The sequence below is a fragment of the Tachysurus vachellii genome, chromosome 20 (assembly GCF_030014155.1).
Source record: "Tachysurus vachellii isolate PV-2020 chromosome 20, HZAU_Pvac_v1, whole genome shotgun sequence".
Lineage (NCBI taxonomy): Eukaryota > Metazoa > Chordata > Actinopteri > Siluriformes > Bagridae > Tachysurus > Tachysurus vachellii.
In genome coordinates, this window is record NC_083479.1 from 9,242,774 (window position 1) to 9,269,447 (window position 26,674).

The 26,674-nt window shown below is 38.1% G+C and overlaps 1 protein-coding gene across 1 annotated transcript; it reads left to right on the forward strand.

Moving 5' to 3' along the window:
* On the forward strand, positions 1–13,928 carry mtnr1bb (melatonin receptor 1Bb). The gene is made up of 2 exons (XM_060896631.1): positions 1–187; positions 13,084–13,928. The coding sequence occupies exons 1-2, from the start codon at positions 1–3 to the stop codon at positions 13,926–13,928; spliced, it is 1,032 nt and encodes a 343-aa protein (XP_060752614.1).
* Positions 13,929–26,674: the final 12,746 nt, after the last annotated feature.

The window sequence follows — 26,674 nt, forward strand, 5'->3', positions numbered from 1 at the left end:
ATGTCAGAAAACGTCCCTCACGTCAGGAACCTCAGGGAAGTGGGGCACGTGTCGGACTCCGGCGCACGTCCTGCTTGGGCCATAGCGTTGCTGGCCAGCGTGCTGATCTTCACCACTGTAGTCGACGTGTTGGGGAATTTGCTGGTCATCATTTCTGTTTTCCGGAATCGTAAACTGAGAAATGTTGGTGAGTAGCAGAATAATCACACTGTATATAACTATCATGTCCAATTTTTTCCTTCTCTTTATTACTTTATTCTCATTTTAAAATGACCTGTTTGTAGTATTTTGTAAACTCGTTGTCAAACCACATCTTCATCAAAAGTTTAAGGTGTAACAATGTGCACCCTTCGGTGTGTCTGAAATAAAGTTGTGTGTGTGTGTGTGTGTGTGTGTGTGTGTGTGTGTGTGTGTGTGTGTGTGTGTGTGTGTGCGTGCGTGTGTGTGAAATAATGTGCACGCACGTCTGTAGTCAGACACACTAGAGAACGTGCCAGTTAAATGAACTGGGCTTGGTCTTGTTATATCCCTGCGCATTAGTATTAGTGCTTTGTGTTGTCTCATAAAATCTTTCACAACTTCTGAAATGCACAAACATCATCAATCGGTTTCTGACTATTTTGTGTATCAAACCAGGAGAACGCATCTATAGCCAATGGTTTAATACACACACACACACACACACACACACACACACACACACACACTGGTATATATATGCTACAGAGCCCAGAACCCCACTGAGAATACACACGCACTGAATGTAATACGTGTGTGTGTGTGTGTGTGTGTGTGTGTGTGTGTGTGTGTGTGTGTGTGTGTGTGTGTGTGTGTGTGTGTGTGTGTGTATTAAACCATTGACTATAGATGCGTTCTCCTGGTTTGATACACAAAATACTCAGAAACCGATTGATGATGTTTGTGCATTTCAGAAGTTGTGAAAGATTTTATGAGACAACACAAAGCACTAATTTTATGATTTTATGAGACAACACAAAGGACTAATACTAATGCGCAGGGATATAACAAGACCATATATATATATATATATATATATATATATATATATATATATATATATATATATATATATATATATATATATATATAAAATTTTCCTGTATCACATCCTAATGCTCAACTAAGCATATAGGCTGATTCTGAGAAATAAAAGGCACAAAGTTTAATATGATTAAAATTGAACAAAGTACGTTACTTATTGTGAGTGTTCCATCAAGTGTAAGAGAAAACACTTATTGGAATTACTATCAGTTAATCAGTTAATGCTTATAGTAGGGTTTTTGCATTTTACTATTTTGAATTTTATTCAGACTAATTTTGTTGTCCACTTCTTTTCGATTTAGGTGGGAACCATTCAATTTTCAATAAAAGCTATTTCAGCCATAGACAGTTGTCTAAATGTCTTTAATATATAATCTAGTGTTTCCAAACTATAACTGGTAGTGTTTATGTATTACAATATACATAACATTTAAATAAATACGTAAAAGAATGAGTAATATTCTTTGCTCTCAACCTCACTGTAATCACTGTTATTTGCAGAAGCTATTTGAGTAATGGAACAAAAGAGGAAAGTACAATCTGTGTATTAAAAGTAGAAGTTGAATTTAAGGCAGTATTAGGATGATCCAAAGTGGACATTTATGTTGTTTACTAGGGATATTAATTTTGCTGATTACATTGAATGTGCAAGTAATTTTTCTTTTAGATTTAATTTCAAAATTGCAAAAAAATAAATAAATAAAATAAATTAAAAAAAAAGGCTGATAAATGAAAATGTCAAAAAATATATTACCAAACTATGAACAACAAATAATAATATTCATTCATTCATCTTCTACCGCTTATCCGAACTACCTCGGGTCACGGGGAGCCTGTGCCTATCTCAGGCGTCATCGGGCATCAAGGCAGGATACACCCTGGACGGAGTGCCAGCCCATCGCAGGGCACACACACACTCTCATTCACTCACGCAATCACACGCTAGGGACAATTTTCCAGAGATGCCTCACACCTCCAGGGTCGGGGTTCGATTCCCGCCTCCACCTTGTGTGTGTGGGAATCGAACCCCGACCCTGGAGGTGTGAGGCGAACGTGCTAACCACTAAGCCACCGTGCCCCCCACAAATAATAATAATTACATTTAATAATAGTAACATTACTTTTTACAAAACTAATTTGGTCACATATTTTGTAAGATCTATAAAGAGAGGAAAATATTTTATTCAGTAATATATGCATGTATAATTTATAAGCTAATGAATATTAATTCCAGTTCTTTTGAGTGAGTCAGTTTGTCTGGATCAGTTCACCAACAAGCTGCCTCTTTAAGCTCCTAAATGGCTCACTTAAATTTTTTGGTTCTCAAACAGACAAAGTGTACAATATTTTGACCAGCAACTTTGCCTATTAGGGAAATTTCATGAAGCAAATTAGCATTACATTATATTTTATTCACATATTTCAAATACTTGAGAAATCAGTGCAGTGCCACAAATAACAAAACAGTATGGTATTATAAACAATGATATCAACGTGTGTGCTTTGTGTGTACATCAATAAGAAGAATCATTTCTATTCCATTTCACAATCCTGATAACTGATTGCCTAGCCAATGCTCTTGAGTTCCTACAATACTTCACTCCCTGTGCTGTCATGCTGGCATATTCACACAAGCAGAGAGAAACTCACATCTCACCATTCACACAAGTAAACAGCTCAGATGTTTAAGAGAGGTTTCCATGGAAGCATTTTGATGAAATTTAAATTACACTGCAAGAGTAACAGCTTTTCCATTACTCCTAGTCCCTTTTCCTAATATTTTAGCCTATAGCATATTTTAGCCTATAGCATTTTCTTGTTACTACCATTTTTTATAAAGTTTTTAGATTGCAAGGATAAGATTGATTTTGCTACAACTGCCAACTTGTCGTATGAGGCTACAGTGGGTACAGTTTCTTCTGGACTGTCAAAGGTTGGAAAACCATTGCTGAAGCCGATGTGATCTGATTTTGTAGCTCATCTGCCTCATGTATTGGCATGTTGTGTGTACTGAGATTTTTTCTGCTTAGCTTAGTTGTAAATAGTGCTAGTTTGAGTTAACATAGCTTTCCTGTAGGCTCGAGCCATTCTGGCCATTCTCTTGAAAAAAAAATGTATTATATTTTTAAAATACACTACATCCAGCCCCTCTAGTACCAGCAACCATACTGGTTAAGTTCCTTGAGAACACATTTTTACCCATTGTCTTGTTTGATGTAAACATTAAACTAAAGTTCTTCACCTGTATTTGTGTTATTTTACACCTAGTGAACATTAGTATAAAAGAAGACATAAAGCAGTGATCTTATCTAATAAGAATTTTTTACTGAGGCAATTAGATTTTTAATATATAACATGAGAAATGTCTGTGACATAATTAATTAAGACATAATTAAGATTAGGGGGCACGGTGGCTTAGTGGTTAGCACGTTCGCCTCACACCTCCAGGGTCGGGGTTCGATTCCCGCCTCCACCTTGTGTGTGTGGAGTTTGCATGTTCTCCCCGTGCCTCGGGGATTCCTCCGGGTACTCCGGTTTCCTCCCCCGGTCCAAAGACATAGATAGTAGGTTGATTGGCATCTCTGGAAAAATTGTCCGTAGTGTGTGATTGCGTGAGTGAATGAGAATGAGTGAATGAGAGTGTGTGTGTGCCCTGTGATGGTTTGGCACTCCGTCCAGGGTGTATCCTGCCTTGATGCCCGATGACGCCTGAGATAGGCACAGGCTCCCCGTGACCCGAGGTAGTTCGGATAAGCGGTAGAAAATGAGTGAGAGAGAGAGAGAGTAATTAAGATTAAAGTAAAATGGTATTAATGGATCAATTCACCAACTGTAGTTCCAAATTGTGAAGGTTATTGTATATGGCTTTATGTATTTAAGAAAAATGGTGAAGCTCACACCTTTTCAATACTGTTATAGACTAAAATTGTAAATGCAAAACAAAATTAAATGTTGCCTGCAACTTGCTTGAGTTATTGCCATGTTGATGGCATTGCTTTCACAACTCTGACATTGGTGAGTCATGGTCCAGAAGAAAACTGATTTTGTGGTGGAAATGTGTGCACTGGTTTGAGATTAGGCTCCAGAACCTTGTAAGAGAAAAACTGTCTGTGTGTCTGGCCATGATTTCAGCTCTCTGCTTTGATGTTAAGACCCAGTGCAGTCTCATTTTTGAAAAAGAGTGGAGTGTAATCCAAAACATTTGCATGTTATTTGTATGGCTATTAATTTAAAAATGACACAGGCTTGGCAGATCATTCTATTGGCTTCCTAATGCAGCATCAGATGAAAAAATGGTCTGTGGAATGCATGCAAAATGCAGCTTTAAAATCAGCCTCATTTTCTAATAATTCTGATGGGCATGAATCCCATTTCAGATTATTGTCTGTTCATGTCAGATTATTAGGGTCAGGGAGGGAACCTGCCAAAATTTACATCTGATTGATAGTTTCTCAGCTGCTAGTTTCTGCCCTTTACAGTATGATCCATTCACCTCTAACCACGAGGAAGGAAACTGTATTCCTACAACTTTCACAATCTTTTCCTTAGAGAAAACACACAAATATGTTGAAAACATGAATGGGCAAGAGGACATAAGAATCTTATATCCATAGTTAAATTAACAAAAGGCAGGCTAATAAAAAATAAATACAAAATGATTTAGTTTATGTCTTTATTTTTTTTTTCGACTTGATACTGCAATGTGAGTAAATGTGAAAAGCACTGAAATGTTATGTAATGCTGAGATAATAATGTGTCAGCTTCCTAGAAGGCTTCCTTGCCTAATGGCTGATCACATACTCTCTGTGGCAGATGCAAATAGGTCCCAGGGCACAGTGTGAACATCAAGTGTGGGCAAGGAGAAGATCTGCTGCTGAGTACAGTGATAAGGGCAGGAACCATGAAGCCTAGAAAAATAAGACTTACATAAATATATAAATTTGATAAAGCCCACACGGCCTCCTGTATTTTCCTGTAAAGTCTATGCGTAAAGTCGGTTTTTATATATATATATATATAATATGCCTTTTTTTATATATAGAGCTAATATGCCTCCTGGTGGTCCAGCAGCAGGAAGCCGCACTCTTATTGCCCACATAAAATCAGGCATCCAAAATGAAAAACATATGGACCTGATGATCTGCTGTAGAGAGAGAGAGAGAGAGAGAGAGAGAGAGAGAGAGAGAGAGAGAGAGAGACAGAGAAGGAGAGATTTGTAGAAAAAAGTCCTTACATTGAAACTATATTATTCTTTCAATTTTTTTGTTTGCTTATTCTCTTGAAATCTGCCAACAGTACTATAAGGTACTGACTGTATTTGTGTCATGCACACAGATACATAAAAACAACATCAACAATAACGAAAAGACTATCAGTTGCAGTGTTTTTTCCTCTAATAGTCGGCCATGAAGAAAATAGTAATCTTATACTTCAATGCATCTGACCCAGCGCTGCATATGCAACAGTATATTTAATATAATCCAATTTCTTATCGAAATCCCTTTTTATATCTCCTTTAAACGCATTTTGATAATTTGAACAGAGAGCTTTCATAAGCATCTTACAAGGCCTGGGGACATGTTTAAGTACAGTGGAGTGCTATAGCAGGATTGGTGCCTTTGATGTACAGTTTTCACTGACTACAAGGTAGGGCAAGAGACAGAAGAAAGTAAAGCTGATGTTATTTATCACAGCAACATTCCTTTATTTATATCATGGTGCATCTTTGGCCTCTGATATTTGCCAACATATGCTACAATGTTATATATATATATATATATATATATATATATATATATATATATATATATATATATATATATATATATATATATATATATATATACACACAACTATTATATGTTGTAAACAATATGCTGCAAATACGCTTCTACTAAATAAAGTTACCTTTACTGTATTTCTAATACTTTTCTGATTAGACTATACTGTATTATAACTCTAATACTAAAGTCTTGTTTGTTTGTTTAAGAAGCAGTGCCTACACACAGAGCATAAATTAACAGTGAACAAATCAGACAATGTTGGTCACTGTGAATGGCATAAAAGCATAGAATCATATTGCAAAATGTTGACACTAATGCATTCTTAAATACTTTTAGCAAATTATTTTTTTGTGATTGGTGTATTGTCATTCAATATATTTTTATTTTACCTGAAAAACACTAAATGTATATTCTGGGGAAGTGGTTTGTAAGGTTTGATAGTTTGACTTTTTTTTTTTTACCTAACTAGTTTTGTCCTCTATTAGCCTTTATTACTGTAATTCATAAGCATGTATAATAATGCTTGTTATTATATACTCATAATCAGTCAAGGTTATGTAAGTTATGCTAGTTACTAATAGTGTAATGAAATAATTCTCCCGAATTAACAGAAATGATTGTGGGAGTACAAATTATTCTGAAATTAAACTTCATATTGTACATGAAATGTTGCAGAACCTGCAGGGCTCTAAATCCAGATTCTTTTCACCTACCCTTATAAGACTGGAACGTTAATGGAACACACTCATAAGAGTGTGTCTGACCCCTTGCAAACATGCCAGTATATTGAGGTTGCTTGCAGGGGTCAAACCCATGAATTCAGATGTCTCATCTGTTGTGTGAATTTGGCCAGTCATACTCCATTACTTCATGTCCCAAAAAGACAGCCTAGGTTTTGTAATGAGCTAAACAACATCTAATATCTGAATACATCAGACTAGTAGCTGGAAACTAGACTGCTCTTAGAGACAGAGTAATGTACATCTGACTACTTCTAGGACTTGCATGCACACCTCAATTCTGCATTTAATTTTGTTAGAATTTTATGGAAAAAATACCAAAATGTTGATGTTGATCTGTATTACTGGTTTTTGTATGTGTTGCAGCAATAGCCACATACTGTAGCACACAGCAGGAGTGATCCTAACAAGTTGTTAGGATCACGAACAGCCTTGTGTAGAGGGATGTCATTATTACTTCCAGGTTTCCAAGTGTAATACCTCAAATGAGAAAATGCGTGTTGGACCAATACCTCAGAGTGTGTGCACATGCATATAAGTCATTCAGTCCATAGACTCATTTGTTTTTCTCTGTTACCAGTGTTCTGTAAATTTTTTTTGTATATTTATATGCTGGTCAGCAAAAAAAATAGAGTGTGGAAATTTTAAGTGCTGGATTAAATCTTTGAAGGCAAACTTTTGGGGCAAAGTTTAATTGTGAAATATATAAAATCTCTTAATCAAAGGATTATGATCAAAGGCAAAGATGAATCACTAAAAAGCCTAGAGGCTTCGAGTAATGAAGGCGAACAGCCTATCGGTTTTACCACTCGGCATTTTATCTATAAAACAACTACCCTAAGATACTATTGATCATTTTCTATTTTGTACACCTTTTTTTCTGCTTTTTTAATTAAAAGCATATTGTAGTGCATATAGGTAGTGCACTACAATTGAAAAGAGCAATTATGTTGGACTATAGGCAATGCTTAGTAAGGCAATTTTACTGCCTTAAGAAGTTGGTACAATGGACTGGTGTAAAATTAAGTTTACCAAACAGATTGCAGGCTACAGTCCACTGCCTCTCACTTTGCTCACACAGGGTATGATGGAGTCAAATTAGTCCTTTTGCTCACAAGAAAGTGTGTTTTTGTGTTTCATTGTTGAAACTTCAAAGCCAAAAAGAATATGGAGTGATGGCAACATGACATTTTTCTCAGCCTCAGTGCACCTCAAAAGAAATCCATTACAGGGAGCAGAATAGTAGTTGTTTACTTAATGGCTCAATATGGTGAAAAAATCAGGACAGGCAAAAATTATGAGTAAAAAAAATATGAGTGGTTTTCCCAAACTGTGAAATATTACTAGCTGTTCTCACTTAAGCAGTAGTGTCCCCTAACTGTGTAGTGTGTTTCTGTATACTTCTGAAGTGTTCAAATAGTAATCCATAACTACATGCACCTGTCTTTTCAAAATGTTGGGCTTTCACACATATTAATATTTGAAATAATAACAATTGAAGAGGGGGGGCACGGTGGCTTAGTGGTTAGCACGTTCACCTCACACCTCCAGGGTCGGGGTTCGATTCCCGCCTCCGCCTTGTGTGTGTGGAGTTTGCATGTTCTCCCCGTGCCTCGGGGGTTTCCTCCAGGTACTCCGGTTTCCTCCCCCAGTCCAAAGACATGCATGGTAGGTTGATTGGCATCTCTGGAAAATTGTCCCTAGTGTGTGATTGTGCGAGTGAATGAGAGTGTGTGTGCCCTGCGATGGGTTGGCACTCCGTCCAGGGTGAATCCTGCCTTGATGCCCGATGACGCCTGAGATAGGCACAGGCTCCCTGTGACCCGAGGTAGTTCGGATAAGCGGTAGAAGATGAATGAATGAATGAACAATTGAACAACAACAAAGGAATTGAACTATAGATTATATATAAAAAAGGAAATACAAAAATTTTAGTAGCAGCTATGCCATGTTCAGCTTGACTAGATTAAGGTCAGGTGACTGGTGGAAAATCTCAGCAGATTCATATTGAAATTACACGAGATTTATTTTATCACACGTCACAGCACAAAAAGTCTTTCCCTATCAGAGACATTTTAATGTAGAATTCTTGAAAAAAGCATATTCTAATTACATTGTTTTGTTGCTTTTAAAAGACAATTAATTGATGTGTATAAATTATAAGAAGCAAAATTGCCAACAACCAGAATATCTGGCAGCTCTTGGTAAATTGTGTTATGTTTTGTAATGTCTGATTGTCAATTATTCTAATGCATAAATACAGTACATTTCCAGTTGTAGTCCCAATTATTTGAACAATCTATATTTCCGTTATTTTGTACCTGTGCATGTGGACATTGGAGAAGGTCTGGAGCTGAGCATGAACACTTATAAGTATATATCAAAAAAATTTACACAACTTGAAGTGTATAAGACCGTAATTTCCGGATATACTGTAAGCCTCACCCACTGAATTTTTAAAAAAATTATATTTTGAACATAAGTAAGCCGCACATGTCTATAAGCCGCAGGTGCCTACAGGTACATTGAAACAAATTAAAGATAGGGTCTCCAATTTTTGAGAAATGCTTCAGAAAACTGAGTCGGAACGACAAACTAAAAATCAAAACAAAAATCAAAACAAACGTGTAGACAATGAGCAGAAAGGGGCGGGTCTTGTCAATATGAGAGAGCAACAGTGCGCATGTGTGACATTAGCAGAAAGCGGTTTTAACATTGACATGGAGGATTAAAAACAAAGAAAGAAAGCAAAGAAACGCTAAACGCTGTTACTAGCAAAACACGGTTGTAGCTTCCTCTCTACATTGCTACGATAGAAAAGAGGTGTTATTTGTGTAGTAACAGCGTTTAGCTCAGAAGTTATTGACTCGGGAAACTCGAATCTGTCAATATGCGGCCAACTTCCTGCTCCTTCAGTTCTCTCCAGCGCTGGAAAACTGATCTTATATTGACACGGGTCCTACTTCTTGCCTTATCTTAAGCTTTTCTTCTCTTTCTTTCTTTGTTTTTATTCTCCATGTCAATGTTAAAACCGCTTTCTGCTAATGTCACACATGCGCACTGAACACTCTCTCCGCACATATTGACAAGACCCGCCCCTTTCTGCTCATTGGCCTACCTTTAACTTTACACAGGCTTACCGAAACACGGCTTGTAACAAAAATAAATAGGCTTTAACGAAACACGGCTTGTAACGAAAATAAATAGGCTTTAATGAAACACAGCTTGTAACAAAAAATAAAAAATTAGCAGTAAACAGTAGCCTACCAAGAAAAATCATTGGTCACTATCTTCCTCGTCCTGTGCACTGAAACCACTGAAGTCATCTCCTTCGGTGTCGGAGTTAACCCGTTCGGCAATTTCATTGGTCTAATGAAAGCTTCATGCCGCCAAAAAACTGAGCACGACACAGAATGTGTTTTTTTTTTTTTTAAATATTTGAACACGGGAAAAATCGATCCGTCATTGTTTAAGCCGCAAGGTTGGAAAAAAGTTGCGGCTTATAGTCCGGAAAATACGGTACAAAACCTACATACCTAATACTTTTCTACTTCACATACACAGAGATGAATGAGATCTGTAAACATTAGGTGCATTAGATATGTTGTGAAATATGCCAGAGAAACTGTGCATTGTGATGAGTCTCTGTGAATTTGTGAATGTTCAGATGCAACACTCAAACCTCCTTTAAGTAATTAGATAGCTTCAATAACTACTAGATAGAACAAATAGAATATAATATTGATATGCAGTTGGGTTCAACATTTACAGAATAATGTAACCCAGTGGTAAATGTGCTAGAAAAAGAAAGTAAGTAATTAAGTACTTTTACATACTTAAAGTCAGAAAGTCAAGTATGTAAATGCACAGGTTGTTGTCGACCTAAAGAACCTAAAGACCTAAAGCATTAAGCTAGATCAGTGGTCTTCACTATTTTTTTCATGCGAGCCACACTGATAGGACAAAGTCAATAGGAGAGCCGCAAAGTATGCCAAGTCACATTGCTTTGTTGCTGTTCATTTTGTGCGCGGGATTGTTTGATAAGAAATCGATCCATTTTTTAGTCCGTGTGTACAGTAAACACAAGTTGTTAACTAGCATGAAACACAAACTAGCTTCTGGCAGGCCGCCAAAAACTGGGTATTGCGCAGAACGCAGTGAGTCAGTGACGAGTCAAATAATATATATAAATATATATTATTATTTGTAATAGAGCACATTCGTTTTGCTATGCTTCCCTGATTGTTTTTAATGTTATTTAAATGAAAAATAAATTTTAACCACATGATCATATCATCGTATTATTTACTGCCTGTCACGAACACGGGATAAAACGGACCCAGATTCAGGATAGACAAATAAACGGGGTTTAATAACAGAAGTACACAAAACATGACACGGACTAGAGACAGGACCAGACAACAGTTGATTCCGCGCTGCACAAGGCAACCCGGCACAGTTAAATAGACAATGATGATAACAATAGGAATCAGGTGTGTAGAAACGGGGGGAGCAGACAAAGGCGGGGCAGACACGTGACGAGGAACATAAACAAAAGGCACGTGGCCATAGTCTTGGCTAAGTCCTGACAGAGCCATGCGAGCCGCATATTAAAGCTTGGCGAGCCGCAGGAGGCTCGCGAGCCGCGCAATGAGTAACACTGAGCTAGATGATGAGCTTAGCAGGGAGAATTAGTGTTAATTAGTGAATTGCAGTCTGATGCATATTTTATTTTTGTCTAAGTGCCTGAGAGCAGTGTGTATGATGTGCATTGTTTTCTTTGACCGATATACAAATTGTAGAGGACCGAATATGGTAGGAAGTATTGAACATATGCAATTTGGTTGGCCTTAAAGCAGGAAGTAGGAAACACAAATCGAGTCAGGGAGAAATTAAAGATGTGTGTAAAAGAACCTCTGACATTTGGATGCCACGTTATTTGATGACATGGCCATGTATTCATATCCTGGTGCTTTATGAGGGTTAACTCTTTTGAAGGCCTTGATCACATCTGATGTGGACAAAGTAAGTGTCTAGCTGTCTTAATCAGAAGTAATTTTAGGAGCAGGAGAGAGATTGCTTGACTCAAAGTGAGCATAGAATATGTTACGTTTGTTAGACAATGTGCAAGGAAAACTGGAGTCTGTGCTTGCCATCTAAAAGTGCTGTGGATGCAGTCATTTTCACATGCTCTTGAGGTTGGAGCCCTGGTAGTTTCACCACCCTGTCTCTTGCCCCCTTTCCACCAGAAAGAACCAGGTGCTGGTACAGAGCTAGTGCTGGTGCTGGTTTGAAGTTGGTTCCACTGGCGAGCCTTCTAAGAACCGGTTTGCCTTTCCATGGGCTATAGAGCCATCACAGAGCCAAGTCTTAGGTCACTGTATACAATGTTATACAGCAGCGTTAGCGCAGCAGCGGCAAACACAAACACAACATCGACAATGGCGGATGTTGCCTTACTGTTAATGTTCATGGCTTTGCGAACCTACATTAGCATCCAAACACGGCGAATCCTGATTTAAAATGATTTAAAAATGGCACTAAAGACGTTCTCTTTTGTCTTGTTGGTCACAGTAACCTCTCCACAGCCCCCAACGCAAACGGTTTTTAATATTTTGGTGCTACTTAAGAACTACTTTTCCTGGTTCAGAGCCGGTGTTTTGGGTGTCGAAAAAGAAAGAACTGATTTTAAATCAAGCTCTGGCTCTGAACCAGCACTCAAACTGCCTTGGTGGAAAAGGGGCATCTGTAATCCTTTTGGCAGGAATATATGGACCAGCTCATATCTTACCTCTGGGTCACCTGAATTGGATGCAACCATGCTTTATCTTTGTTTGGCAGAGATGTTAGCATTAATCATTAATCAATCCTTTTAGTTACGAGTTAAAACGCACTGTAACTTTAGGGACAACACCCATCATGCACTTAATGTCCACATTCAACTGCATGACAGAACATCTGTATTGGTGGTGTCAAAGCAGTTATGTAGCTTGATGATGGCTTCCTCACTCCGGTGATGGAAAGTTCTCCAGATGTTCCTGTTTGAGCCATTGTATGCAGACAACAGAAGCCTTACCAAATACTGGGTGGTGATACATTGGAGACAATAATAAACACAATGAAAATACATATAATTATTTGATTATATGATTGTTCCTGTGATTGCCTGTTAATTCAGCTCAGTTTCTGTTTTATAGAACTAAACAGAGAAACCATGAATTTTATTGTGTTTGCCTGTATTTCTATACTATTTACCTTGCTATTGTTTTCTACCACTTTGAATTGGTGACAGCTCAATAGCACATATTATTTATTTTAATAAGTGCTATACTGTAAATACATTTCATTCATGATGCCACCTATTTAAAGCAAATTCAAATGCTGTTTTGTAAATTGCACGCTGTAATTCTTTAGTGTAATGTTAGCTAAATTTACCTAGGAAATCTGACCCAGAAGTGTCTAATACTTATTATAATTTTTTTCTTATCCTTTTTCAGGTAATATTTTTGTGGTTAGCCTGGCCGTTGCTGACTTGGTGGTGGCTTTCTACCCATATCCATTGGTTTTGTATGCACTGTTCCATGATGGGTGGTCACTGGGGGACACTCAATGCCAAGTGAGTGGTTTCCTAATGGGCCTGAGTGTAATCGGCTCAGTGTTTAACATTACAGGCATTGCTATCAACCGCTATTGCTACATTTGCCACAGCTTTGCCTATGGGCGCCTGTACAGCTTCCGTAACACACTGCTACTGGTGGCACTCATCTGGATGCTGACTCTGCTGGCCATCCTCCCCAACTTCTTTGTAGGCTCGTTGAGCTATGACCCCAGGGTCTACTCATGCACATTCACACAGACAGTCAGCAGCTCATACACAGTGGTAGTGGTTGTGGTGCATTTCCTTATACCCATTGCGGTGGTGACCTTCTGCTACCTCCGCATCTGGGTGCTGGTCATCCAGGTCCGGCGCAAAGTGAAGAAGACCGGGCATAGCACGGTGCGACGCAGTGACCTGAGAAACTTTGTCACCATGTTTGTGGTGTTTGTGCTGTTTGCTATCTGTTGGGCACCACTGAATCTTATTGGCCTGCTGGTGGCCATTGATCCAGAAGTAATGGCCCCTCGCATCCCTGAATGGCTATTTGTGGTCAGCTACTTTATGGCCTACTTCAACAGCTGCCTCAATGCCATCATCTATGGGCTTCTCAACCGGAATTTTCGTAAGGAGTACAAGCGTATTGTAACATCTGTGTGGATTCCAAGGCGATTTGTATCAGAGACATCCAGAGCTGTCACAGATGGCATGCGAAGCAAACCCTCACCAGTCCTTAACATTGAGTGAAAAAGACACAGACAATCAATTTTCCCTCTTGCCTCAAATGGGTAATGAAGAATAGTGAAATGCTTACTTCAAGCCGTATATGTCAATGATTATGTCATTACTTGCCATTTGTGAAAATATATTTTTACACAGCTCAGGGTGCTTGTCTTCTTTTTGTCATTGTGGAAAGTTTATCGATTTTAATGCATTGTATTTTTTTCAGCATTTTTGCTGAAACTATATATATTCTACAAAGTTTGCTTTAACATACTGTAATTTCTGCTGATGACATCAAATAATTTTAACTCATACATTTATTAAAGATGTTTTGGCACATATTTGTGAAAGTTCCACATATGGTTTCATTTGCAATTCTCCTATGTTCAACATCTATCCTTGAATAGGACTAGAAAAGCTGAATAAAGCACAGCATTTAATCTCCTCCTAATGATTTAGCTAAGACCAGTATTGGCCTTTAACACATGTAGGAAGAGGAGGCTCTTCCAATCTATTTTGTGTTCATCTCTTATCATCCATACATTAAAATAATTGATCATTTATTTTCCAGAAGAAAATATGCATGGCAGTGTTATGTAATTGCTTTTACAGTTTGTGAAAAATAAGCCCACGTCAAAAACATATAAAAGTGATAGATTTTTATATGTAAGAAAAAAGGAAAGAGATTTTCACATTCAGGAAATGTATAGAATGTATTGACAAAATGTACTTGTTATTGTACTCTGTCTGAGAATGTAATATTGAATTTAGCCTGAGATTTTAAAACCTGTACTGTGCACAAACATGGTGCTTTATGGGTGACCTCAATAAAGAAAGAAATGCTGCCAATGCAGCTGGTCTCAGTGTTGATGAAGGGGTTGGGCCAAGGATTAGAAGAAAAGAATGAGATGTGTCTAAACCTTATGGCTGCAGATTCACACAGGATTATGCGAAGTGTATGGGATTCCTTTTTGTTTTTCTATATACAGACACTACTGCTCTCGCTGTCTTTCTCTCTCTCTCTCTCTCTCTCTCTCTCTCTCTCTCTCACACACACACACACACACACACACACATACCACATCAAACTGTTCTTGAAGATTGGAGACATGGATGGATCCAGTTTGTTCACTATTTATATCACCCAGTTGGCTAGTGGTTTAGAAAACTAAAGAATCACAGCTGTCTATTATAAAGACGTTTCATTTTCCTTTATCAGGGGCTAAATATCAATTATGTGGTCCTTGGTGAGCCCACGTAATTGATCTATGAAGATGCAGATGTGTGTGTGTGTGTGTGTGCATGGCTCATAGTTAGATGCACGTAATGCATCTATAAAGAAGCAAATAAACTCAGGTGACCGAATACAGCAGATATCATTTGTCATTTGTCAAATCATTTGTCATTTGTACCAACTAGTAAACCAGTGTTCAGAAAACAGGTGGGAAATTACACCCTCCCTATTACCACAATCATTATTAATAGATTAATTAGCAGTCATACTGTATTTTACTACTGCCCTTTTCTTTAATCTCTCCTCAGAGTTACAAGCATCAAAAGACTTCCTGTCTTTCTTATCACTTCTGCTGTAGTTTACCAGTTATCTGGAAGCTCTTTCTGACCACCCAAAGCCTGTCCCAGGTTCATGTCTGAATTCCTCACAACAATCTTTCTTTTTCAACTTCCACCACTTGGTCTTCTTTTCTATCTTTCCTCTCCCCTTCTTCCACCAGATGTGACCACCAGAGACATTTTACACATCACCATTCGATGCTGTCTGGCTACACTCTCTAGTACCACCATCTTGCAGTCATTAATCTCTCACAGATTGCCTTGTCTACATAGAATGTAGTCTACCTGCGTACTCTTACCTCCACTCATATGTAACTCTATGTTCCTCTCTCTTCTGGAAATAAATGTTAACTATAGCCATTTCCATCTGCTTAGCAAAGTCCAACACCATGTTTCATTCTGGGTTCCTTTCCTTAACTCCAAACCTGCGCATCACCTCCTCATCACCTCTGTTCCCTCACCAATATGCCCATTGAAGTCTGCTCCAATCACTATTCTCTCCCATCTATGAATACTCTCTATCACCTCATCTAACTCACTCCAGAATCTCTCCTTCTATTCAAACTCACAGCCTAGTTATGGAGCATAATCACTGACGACATTCAAAATCACTCCTTCAATTTCATTGATTAACCTGTTTGACACTCTTTTCACCTCTAAAACATTCCTCACAAACTCATCCTTCATGATCACTCCTACCCCATTTCTTTTCCTATCCACACTGTAATAAAACAGTTTGTATCCCCCTCCAATACTGTGTGCTTTTCTTCCCTTCCACCTGGTCTCCTGTACACACAGTATATCTACATTTCTTTCCCTGTCATTGCACCAATGTTAAGAGTCCCTATTCTCAGACCTATACACAAGAAATCACTAACAGGTTTCTGACAAAGTTGTACTTACAGTAACTGAGAATGTGTAGCAATTCTGCTCCTGGAAAAAATTTCTCAATGCAACTGTAAGCAAATGTTATAAAAACAATTACAAATAAGTGAAATAAATCACAATTAAAATGTCATCATGTCTAGCATTACAAATTTATATATGATGAGGGCTGGCAAGTTTTCAGCAAAATTTTTATTTCAACTACAACTTTAAAGCTGCACAAAAAGACAGGAAACAACAAAATTTTAAATCCTTCAATTACACACACACTCTCTCTCTCTCTCTCTCTCTCTCTCTCTCTCTCTCTCTCTCTCTCTCTCGCTTTATCTGCATGCCGGCATGGCATGAGGATTGTTTGTATTAGTAATTGTTAAATTAGTGATAAACAATTCACCAGACAGAGGTGAAACAGATGATGTTGTCATTATGGTGAACAGACAGAGAGATATGGATATTTCAACTGACATTATTGGAAAGTTTAATGTTTTATCATTAGCAAAGATAAACTGAAAAAAAAGTGAAGCCATTTTAATTGGGGATTGGAAAGGTGGGAAACCATGTCTCCCAGACAACTTAACATGAAAAACAGGGGGTTTTAAACACTTGGGAGTGTACCTGGGAGACAGTAACTATGTAAAGAAAAACTGGGAAGGTATAGGTGGAAAAATAAAAGGATGTCTAAATAAATAGAGATGGCTTGTTTCAAAGATGTTATTTAAGGGCAGAACACTGGTTGTTAATAATTTAGCTGCTTCAGTGCTATGACACAGGATGGCCTGCATCGACCCTCCTCCAAATCATCCCTAAATCCTAGCGAATCTGCAGGCCAGGATGGTGGACTTCTTCTGGGTTGCCCTGGTTACTACAAAGCATCCTATACCTACCCAAGGACTTATTCACTTATCCAACAGGACTGTAGCATTCCGCCTTTGTTTCGTGCAGAAGCTCCTAACTGGTCTAGGGAACCTCTCATAGAGAGCAGCTGCAAAAGGGGTACTGCACACAGTGGGAGGATGGGGTCTAGACAGATCCCCGTTTTTAATTGACAATAAACAATGAAACCTAGCTGGATTTCCTCACATCAGAGGAGCACATACAGCTCAGGGACTATTGCGCTGGGGTGGTCAGCCCTGAGGAAGGTGAGCCCACTCCAAACTTAACTATTGTACCCAAACTGCCAGAGGTCTCTGGTCCCCTTCTGGGAGATTTGGAAAAAGCAGCCATAGGTCTTCACACAACATTTTGTCAGACTCTCTACCGACTATGTGTTAAAGTATACAAGAAGAAGTGGTTAGATAGGAAGGTAGACACACCCTGGCGCAGTGTCCTTGGGCTGAATAATGATGTAAAACCAGAGTTTTTGTACAAAAGTTTGTACAAAACCAACGTTAACTAAAAAAAATGGTGATCTGCAGTGGCGAATACTGCATGGTATAGTCTCTGTAAATGCTTTTATATGTATTTTAAATCCAGAAGTTACAAATAAGTGTCCTTTTTGTTTACAAAGGGAGATGGTGTTTCATTATTTTATGAACTGTTCTAAAGACAAGGATTCCACACTGCCAAAAGCAACACAGCATGGATAAATAAAGTCAGTTAGACACATAAGGGACAGGTGTGCTGAGCCGGGAAGGAATTAGGCAAGGGCGGGGCAGACACGAGAACACATAACGTAAACAAAAAACACATGTCAAAATCCTGGCTAGATCCTGACAGTATCTCCCTATACGTTGGGAGAGGCCCACAATAAGGCAGGTGGGGGGAGTGAGGCCCACAAGGAGGCAGGTGGGGGAGTGAGGCCCACAACGAGGCAGGTGGGGGGGAGAGAGGCCCACAAAGAGGCAGGTGGGGGGAGCGAGGCCCACAACGAGGCAGGTGGGGGGAGCGAGGCCCACAACGAGGCAGGTGGGGGGAGCGAGGCCCATGACGAGGCACATGGCGGTGTGGCCAGAGGGGGCCGAGCGACATCCACAGCAGCATAAACAAAAACACATGTCATGGGCTAGATCCTGACTCTCTCTCTCTCTCTCTCTCTCTCTCTCTCTCTTTGATCAGCAAGGATTATACATGCATTTTAATTCACTGAAGATATGCCCAGTAAAATGTATAACCATCCAGCTGTGCAGTAATAACCAAGACATCTTGCCCCAGACCATCAAAAACAATCCATCTTTTCATTTACTTCTTCTTTGATGGTTGAAACAGATTACACAAACATTTCTTCAAACAGTTGTGAATCAACACCTCAAATGAAATAAATATTGCTTGTGGGAGTATTTTGCTGGTAATGACTCTTTGCCCATCTACAAAAGTTCCCTTTCATGTAAATCCTATTCACACCATGGTTAGTCTGCTCATGATTCAAAGCATACTCATTGGTCAAGCACTGTGAAGGTAGTGGTGGGATTCCAAATCTTTAATGATGATGTAACTCATGACAATGAAAGTCTGTCAACTGGCGTTGAGTCTAATTTGGAGGATCTTCATCATGAAGCAACAAAACACTCTGCCAAAACAATAATAGGCAAGGGAAAAAGTGAAAGGTTTTAGACTTTTTCAAGAGACATTAAAAACATTTCACATTTCTAATTTGCATTATACATTAAATTCACCTTCTACTTTTTAGGAATACATCTACACCTGCATATTCATGCAGTTATCTAATCAGCCAATCATGTGGTAGGGTGCAGTTCAAAAGCTTCAGTTAATTTTCTGTTGTTGATTCCTGTTCTTGGCAGACAGGAGTGATCCCCAAATTGCTCTTCTGCTTTTGATACCCATCCACCTCAAGGCTCAAAGTTTTGTGCATGCTGAGATGCTTCTGCTCACCATGGATGTAAAAAGTGATTATAAATAGGGGATTAGAAGCCTTTATTATCAACACACATACTTTACAACACAGTTAAATTATTTTTTTCACTTATCCCAACTAATGGGGTAGGAACATGGGGTAGGAACACAGGGGCAGCTATGATACAGTCCCCCTGGAGCAAGGACTGCTTAAGGTCTTACTCTATTGCCCAACAGTGGCAGCTTAGCAGTGCTGGGGCTTGAAGTCTATATCCTTCCTGGCAGCTTGAACCAATCTGCTCATTTTCCTCTGATCTCTGTTAGTAACAAGATGTTTGCATTGTCAGACATAACGGTTTTGTTTTTCATACCATTCTGTCTAAACTCAACATGAGTGGCATAACTGAATGCATCCTTATAAGAGGACAATGAGTATATATCTGCAATACATGGATGTTAACATTGTACCTTGGAATGCTAATTATGGAACAACTACTTTGTTTATTAAAATGATATGAATAGGTTGTAATATGTGATATGTAATATGTAATATCTGACTTAACACTATTGAATATACTATGAAAAATGTTTATAGAAAATGAAATATGCGCTATTCTTTTGAAAGACAATGACTGTGAGCTATACACATGGAAGGATATACTATATGGCCAAAAGTATATGGACACACAGCAGACAAGCCTTCCTCATTGCCATAAAGTTTGGAAAACACAATTACTGTGGAGCTCCAGACAATATCGTTCTCAGGCACAGTGCGCACAAGCTAATCCAACACACACACACACACACACACATACTCACAGCTGCTTGTCACCATTTGTCCTTTATGTCTTATACAATAAGAGAAAGATGTTTGTGTGGTAAACAGGGGACAGTGTCTGAATAGGTTGCATGGGTAGACTATTCGTCTGTACTAAAGGAAAAATAAACAGAAAAAGGCAGTGACAAGAAAAGAGAGCCTGTGCTTGGCCTTGTCTGTACAATCACAAAGTTTAGAGGGTAAAAAAGTGAAAAAGTAAAAAAAAAAAAAATAATTCCACTGGTGAGGGGACACACGTGATAAACCACCAACTCACTGGGCAGGATTGTTGAGTGCTGAAGAGCATAGCATGTAAACATCATCGATCTACTGTTATATAAAGTTTTGGTTTGGTTTTTCAAGGATTCATAAATATTCTTTTTGACCAACAGTCACAGCTAGAATCTAACGAAAAGCATTCATAAAACAGTGGAGGCTGTATGAACAGCAAACTGTGCTAATGTTTATAAGCATAGTTTTGGAATTGCAGATATGTTTGTGATGGTCAGGTGTCCACATACTTTTGAAAATTACATTTTTGCATTCAGTGTCTGCCTGAAGTCTTTTGCATTCAGTGTCTGCCTGAAGACTTTTGCATTCAGTGTCTGCCTGAAGTCTTTTGCATTCAGTGTCTGCCTGAAGACATCACCAGAAGCTGGGTTTTGTCCCTGGTGGTGCTCTGCCAGGCCTAACACAAATATATTCTGTTCTTGCTTGTTCTAGGAGCATTCTGCCTTCATGCCGACATGACTGGATTTTACTATTGCAGAACATTCCACCTGTTTGGACTAAAAAACTTCTTTGTTTATTTTCAAAATGCTCATTGTTGTTAAGTCTCAACAGTACATTCATTTATTTTAAGAATGTACCATATATCTGACTATTTGACTACATCTAATGTTTTTGCAAAAAGATAAATTTAATCTAATTCAATTTATTTTAAATTTTAATCTCTAATATATTGTGGCAGACAAATAAACTTTGTCGATGTCCAAATATTTATGAATTTGTATAAATGTGGTATAAAAAATAGTAGCAGTTACATTAGTTACATTACATATGCTGACTATAAAAATGACAAACAAATGTAACACAGACTCTATCACTGAATTATTATTATTATTATTATTTACTCTGAAGGCTGGGTTCAGGTCTGGGGTTGGAGGTTTTGCCTGGGTGAATGAAAAAAATCATTATTTAGTGTTGCATTTACTGTACATCCCTAGTGTTTCGGTGACTTGACTTTAAATTCACCAATCAGTACCTTATGTCTAGTCAGCTATCATGCTGCACAGTATCATTTTAAGATGCATGTTAAGTAGGCCTTCTCTTCTTATGCTGATTTGTCTGTCTGTCTATGGCTAGACATACAAACACAGTGATTTTGCCATAAGTGCTTTTTCATTCATACCTAAAAATTGCACCTGTAGCCATTCTTCATGTTCTTGCAGATAGAAGAATAACTCAAGACACATACATCAGCACAATATGTACACAGAAAAGGGTTGAAAAAGAAATGACAGAGAATTGAAGGAGCTGTTGATTCTGTTGGCTTAATACATTGCGTTGGTTTAGAGAGAGCAGTTACATAAGACGAAAGAAGAACGTTTCAAAGGAATTCAAATTGAATCAATTGTACTATTTTTACCACATTTCTCTCCTTTTAGGTTCTGATCCACTGCAAAAAAAAAAAAAAACACCACACACAAATCTGTCTTTTTTTTCTTTTGAGTTTTCTCAGCTGGTCTTATGATTTGCTTACTAATCTTGGTGTACATTTTTGGAAGGATTTGCTTAATTCTGTCTCCCGGGAGTGATTCAGCAATTCTGTTGATCAGCCTGATGATTCATAAGCCAAGCTTTTCACCTACTTGAAGCTTTTCTCTTGATCTTACTGTCAAAAACTTCCAGTAAAGTATCTCTGAACCAAATTTGCAAATCTCTGTCACGCTGCATTTTCATTTCATTTCATTTTCTGTCAGTCATATCTATATGCAGAAGCAGAATGCCATCATCACAATATCAGGAAAAATAACTGGGAAATGTGCTACACCATTATTATGGTATTTTACATTGTGTACAAATTAAATAACTATCATAAAAGGAACTTACTTTATAATGACCTAGCTATAATTTCAACACACCATAGACCAAAGAAAAAGTACAGTATTATGAGGAAAAGACATTTTCATTTAAATATTTATTATAAATATGATGCACATAAATAAGACATGTAACATGTACAACTATACACTAGTGATGTCAAGATAGAAATGCTGAGACAGATGCAGGTGCAGTTAAGGCAGCTTTAATAACACTTTGAGCAAGTTTAGGTTCAGAACAAGGCACAGGTCAGGTGATGAAGAAACAAGTCAAATTAACAGAGACAGGGTCAGAACCAGGAGGCTTAGTATAGTCAAAAGCATAGAAAAAGACTAAAACATAAATTGAGCATATACTTCACAAACTAAAAGGTTTATAAAAGTGAACTGTGTGTGTGTGTGTGTGTGTGTGTGTGTGTGTGTGTGTGTGTGTGTGTGTGGAGCATGGTTCAGCCATGTTTGCTGGTCGTGGTGCACTTTGGAAACTTCACGTTTTCTGTAGACTTCACGTTTTCTGTATAGCCGGTAAATCCTGACTACACTCAGGATAATAAGATGGAGCTTGGCTATTTTTCCTTGTGTAATACTGAAGGACACTTAAAAATCAACAAAGAAAAGCTTTAATCATATAGATTTTATACCATAGGGTATAATCAGATTGCTTCAAAAAGCTTTCTGCGTATGACAGACATGCAATCAAAGAGCAGTCATGTATGGACAGATGGTACATCGGAAGCACTCAGGGGTATTTTCTGGCCTATAAGCTACTGTTTACTGAAGCAGAACTACTAAAGACAGTAGTCGAGAAAATATACACAAGGGAACAAAGGTAAAAGGAGAGAAAGATGGTTAAAAATGGTTCTATTAAAAAAATATATAAATATATGATTCTCCAAGGCAGGTTTCAAACATGAACTAGACATGATCACACGTTATTACCAAATGTCAACAGACTTACAAACGGGAGAAAGTTAGACACATACAAAAATTAAGCAATCAAATTTTAGCAGCCACCTATACAAGTTATTCATAAAACAGTGTAAATAGAAAAAACAATAATGATTGTAATATACTGTCAGTGAGAAAGAGAGTAGAGGGAAGATATACCACAAAAAAAGTAAAAAATAAATATTTATATATTTATATATTAAATTTATATATTAAATGCTGTATCCAATACTTGTTTTTAGACCTAGGTTTAACAGTTAATAAAAATGCATTTATTTTATTTTTTGATGTTATAATAATAACTGAGAAAAAAAAACAGAAATAAAGATTGCTTACTTTTAAAGTACAGTAAATGGTCTTGAGTGGTCTTGGAGAATATTTACAGTACATCTTATATTGTACTGAAAACTGCCTGAAACTAATTTTCCATATGTTTGGAAACAGGATTTTAGAAATATTTATAATAAAGGTGAAACACAAGAGTTTGAGATTAATCCTGCACTGATTTTAGCACCACTTTAAGTAGGTTATAGTAACAGGTGAAAGAGTGAGTACGTTCCCTGCTGTACAAAAACATACTCTCTGTAAGAAAATTACTCGCTCGCTCGCTCGCTCGCTCACTCACTCACTCACTCACTCACTCAATTCTACCACTTATCCAAACTACCTTGGGAGCCTGTGCCTATCTCAGGCGTCATCGGGCATCAAGGCAGGATACACCCGGGACGGAGTGCCAACCCATCGCAGGGCACACACACACTCTCATTCACTGACCAGGGGAGGAAACCGGAGTACCCGGAGGAAACCCCCAAGGCACGGGGAGAAAATGCAAACTCCACACACACAACGCGGAGTCGGGAATCGAACCCCCAACCCTGGAGGTGTGAGGCGAACGTGCTAACCACTAAGCCACCGTGCCCCCGTAAGACAATTAAAGGTTTCTGAATCATGAAATGTGAATGTGTCTTAATGTCTCTTCGTGTCTTTGAATTAAGGAATTGTTGTATGATCTGCTAACCTGCAGTAAGGAGCAGTTGTCTGATGAAGAAGAAAATGATGAAGAAAACATAGAATCTAATTGAACCTAATAAACAGATGATGATGATGATGATGACGATGATGATGATGATGATGATGATGATGATGATGATAATGATGAATATCAGAAGTTCACTAATTTCTAAACGCATTCATCCCTTCAGAAGAGTTCATCACCTTCGAGTACTATAGAGTACATACCCAAAGCATATGCGCACTCCAGCAGTGTTTCGGTGGGGTGAAGAGGACAAGAAGGATCAGGCTTCTAATATAGAGGACAATTATGAAGAAGCCTTTGTAGATGGCAGCATGCAGATTCTGATAAGACTTGAATATAAAGTCTCTTCCAAAAGCATTAGAACATATTGGAAAGGAACTGCTAATAGGCTTGACAGAGTTGTATGAGGGCATTTCGTCACAGCTATCCCAATGTTTCTGCCAACAACTGATGCCTTCCTTAGCCAAATCCCTCAGTGTCAACTACTTAATACACTACTGTTTTTCTGTTTTGTGTTTGGCTTGATTTTTAATAGACAGCATCTGGTCTTCATGTTTGTTTAAGCTTTTTATAACAAATGCACTCTTTACAAGCAAAGAAATAAAGGGTTCAGGTCTCAAATCAAGAGTAAACACTTAGCGCTATTTACTGTTCAGACTACTGATATAACAGGAGACACAAAAACGACAAAATATTCCAGTTTTTGAAATATTGTGGGTTCAGACAAAATGTTTGCCATATTAGAAGTTATTTAACACCTAGTTGTAAATAACAGCAAATTAAGCTGAAATTATGTCATCTAATAAATACCATCATTTAAGGTTTAAACATTTAGCATTTTCTGCAGTTCATTTGAACTACAGTAGTTTTTCCGTGGCATCAGAGGAGACAGGCTAGTCATCGCTGCCCTAATTCTGACAACAGTTCACCGCTTGTTCTTCCTTGAACTACTTTTGGTAGGTACTATCCACTGCATAATGGAAGGAAGATGCTCTGACACAGTCGTCTAACTTTGTCAAAGTTGCTCAGATCCTTGCACTTGTCCCTTTTTGCTGAGATCAATTATTGTACTAAACTCTTTTTTTAACTTCAAATGACATGTTTTGTGCACAGGGACATGCAACCAGGCATAGGGATAGAATTCATATTGATTGAATGTTTTACGTTTTTTTTTTTTACAGTGTTTAATCCCCCTTTGTGTGGTTTATTTGTCTGCAATCACATATGTTGCAGACAAAAGCCATAAATCCAAAATCGTCTGAGCAAGACAGTGTGAAATATTTTGTGCATCAAACACATCAATCATGTGCTTCAATCACATAATGAAAGTTATTTTGCCGTATAATCAATCCAACAGAAAGAAGTGAACTACAATTCCCAAGATTAAAACTGCAGGTAGCAATTTTTGTTTGTTTCAAGTGCCATGTTATGTCTCTGTTAACACTGGAGACAGAAGTATGGAATCATAGAGAAGAGATTAGACTAGCAGCAAATACAGTATTTTCACACCAGCATTTAGACTATTTCATGTGCCACTGTTGGAAAACATACAAACAACAGCATCAGCATCTTATAAACATACATTTGTGGGTCTTGGTTTAAATACTGCTTATGAGCATCTTTCTTTCCTGACTAATATGATTTCAAGGGCAATAGGGAACAATAAATAACATACAGGTTTGGGAAATCTTTTACTTTGAACTTGAACCGTTGGACCTACACATTGAGGGTCCTCTCAAAGCTCTCCCTTAGACCAATATAATGTGAGCAACTTAACATCATGTAGGATGAACAGCAAGGAACTTCAGACAGTGACAGTTGAAAAAAATCATTTGTGTGAGCACAGTATTGCCTATGAAAATACCCCTTGACTGCAAAACAAAATCAATTCTTCTAGGTACACTTGCACACAGTTTTTGAAGGGACTCAGCAGGTGAGTTGTTCCAAATGTCTTGGAGAAATAACCACAGATCATCTATAAATGTAGGCTGCCTCAAATCATTCTGTCTTTCATATAATCCTAGAGAGACTCAATGATATTGAGATGGCTCTGTGGGGGCCAAACCATCACTTTCAGGACTATACAGTATGATCTTCTTTGTGTTGGAGATTCTTAATGACTTTGGCTGTATGTTTGGGGTCATTGTCCTGCTGCAGAATAAATTTGGGGCCAATCAGATGTCTTCTTGATATTATTGCATGATGGATAAGTATCAGCCTGTATTTCACAGCTTTAAGGACATCATTAATTCTGACCAACTCTCCAACTCCATTTGCAGAAATGCAGCACCAAACTTGCATGGACCCTCCACTATGTTTCACAGTTGCACCACTCTCCAGCCTTCATTGAACAACCTGCCTCCTGCAACAGTCAAATAATTAAAATTTTGACTTATAAGTTCAGAGCATCTGCTGCCATTTTTCTGCACCTTAATTCCTATGTTTTTTGCATAGTTGAGTTGCTTTGACTTGTTACCACATCGGAGGTATGGCTTTTTGGCTGCAGTTCTTCAATTAAGATCAATTCTGAATTAGATAGGTGTAACTGGACTGGTTTTTGCCAGTTTTTTGCTAATGGTACTGCTGGGCATATTCTGATGTCTAGGGAAGTCAGCATGAT

What these genes read in the sequence shown, in the direction of transcription:
- mtnr1bb (XM_060896631.1), top strand. Translation starts at nt 1, where the DNA reads ATGTCAGAAAACGTCCCTCACGTCAGGAACCTCAGGGAAGTGGGGCAC. An exon ending in TCGTAAACTGAGAAATGTTG is followed by an intron (nt 188 to 13,083) that starts GTGAGTAGCAGA and finishes ATCCTTTTTCAG; the next exon opens with GTAATATTTTTGTGGTTAGC.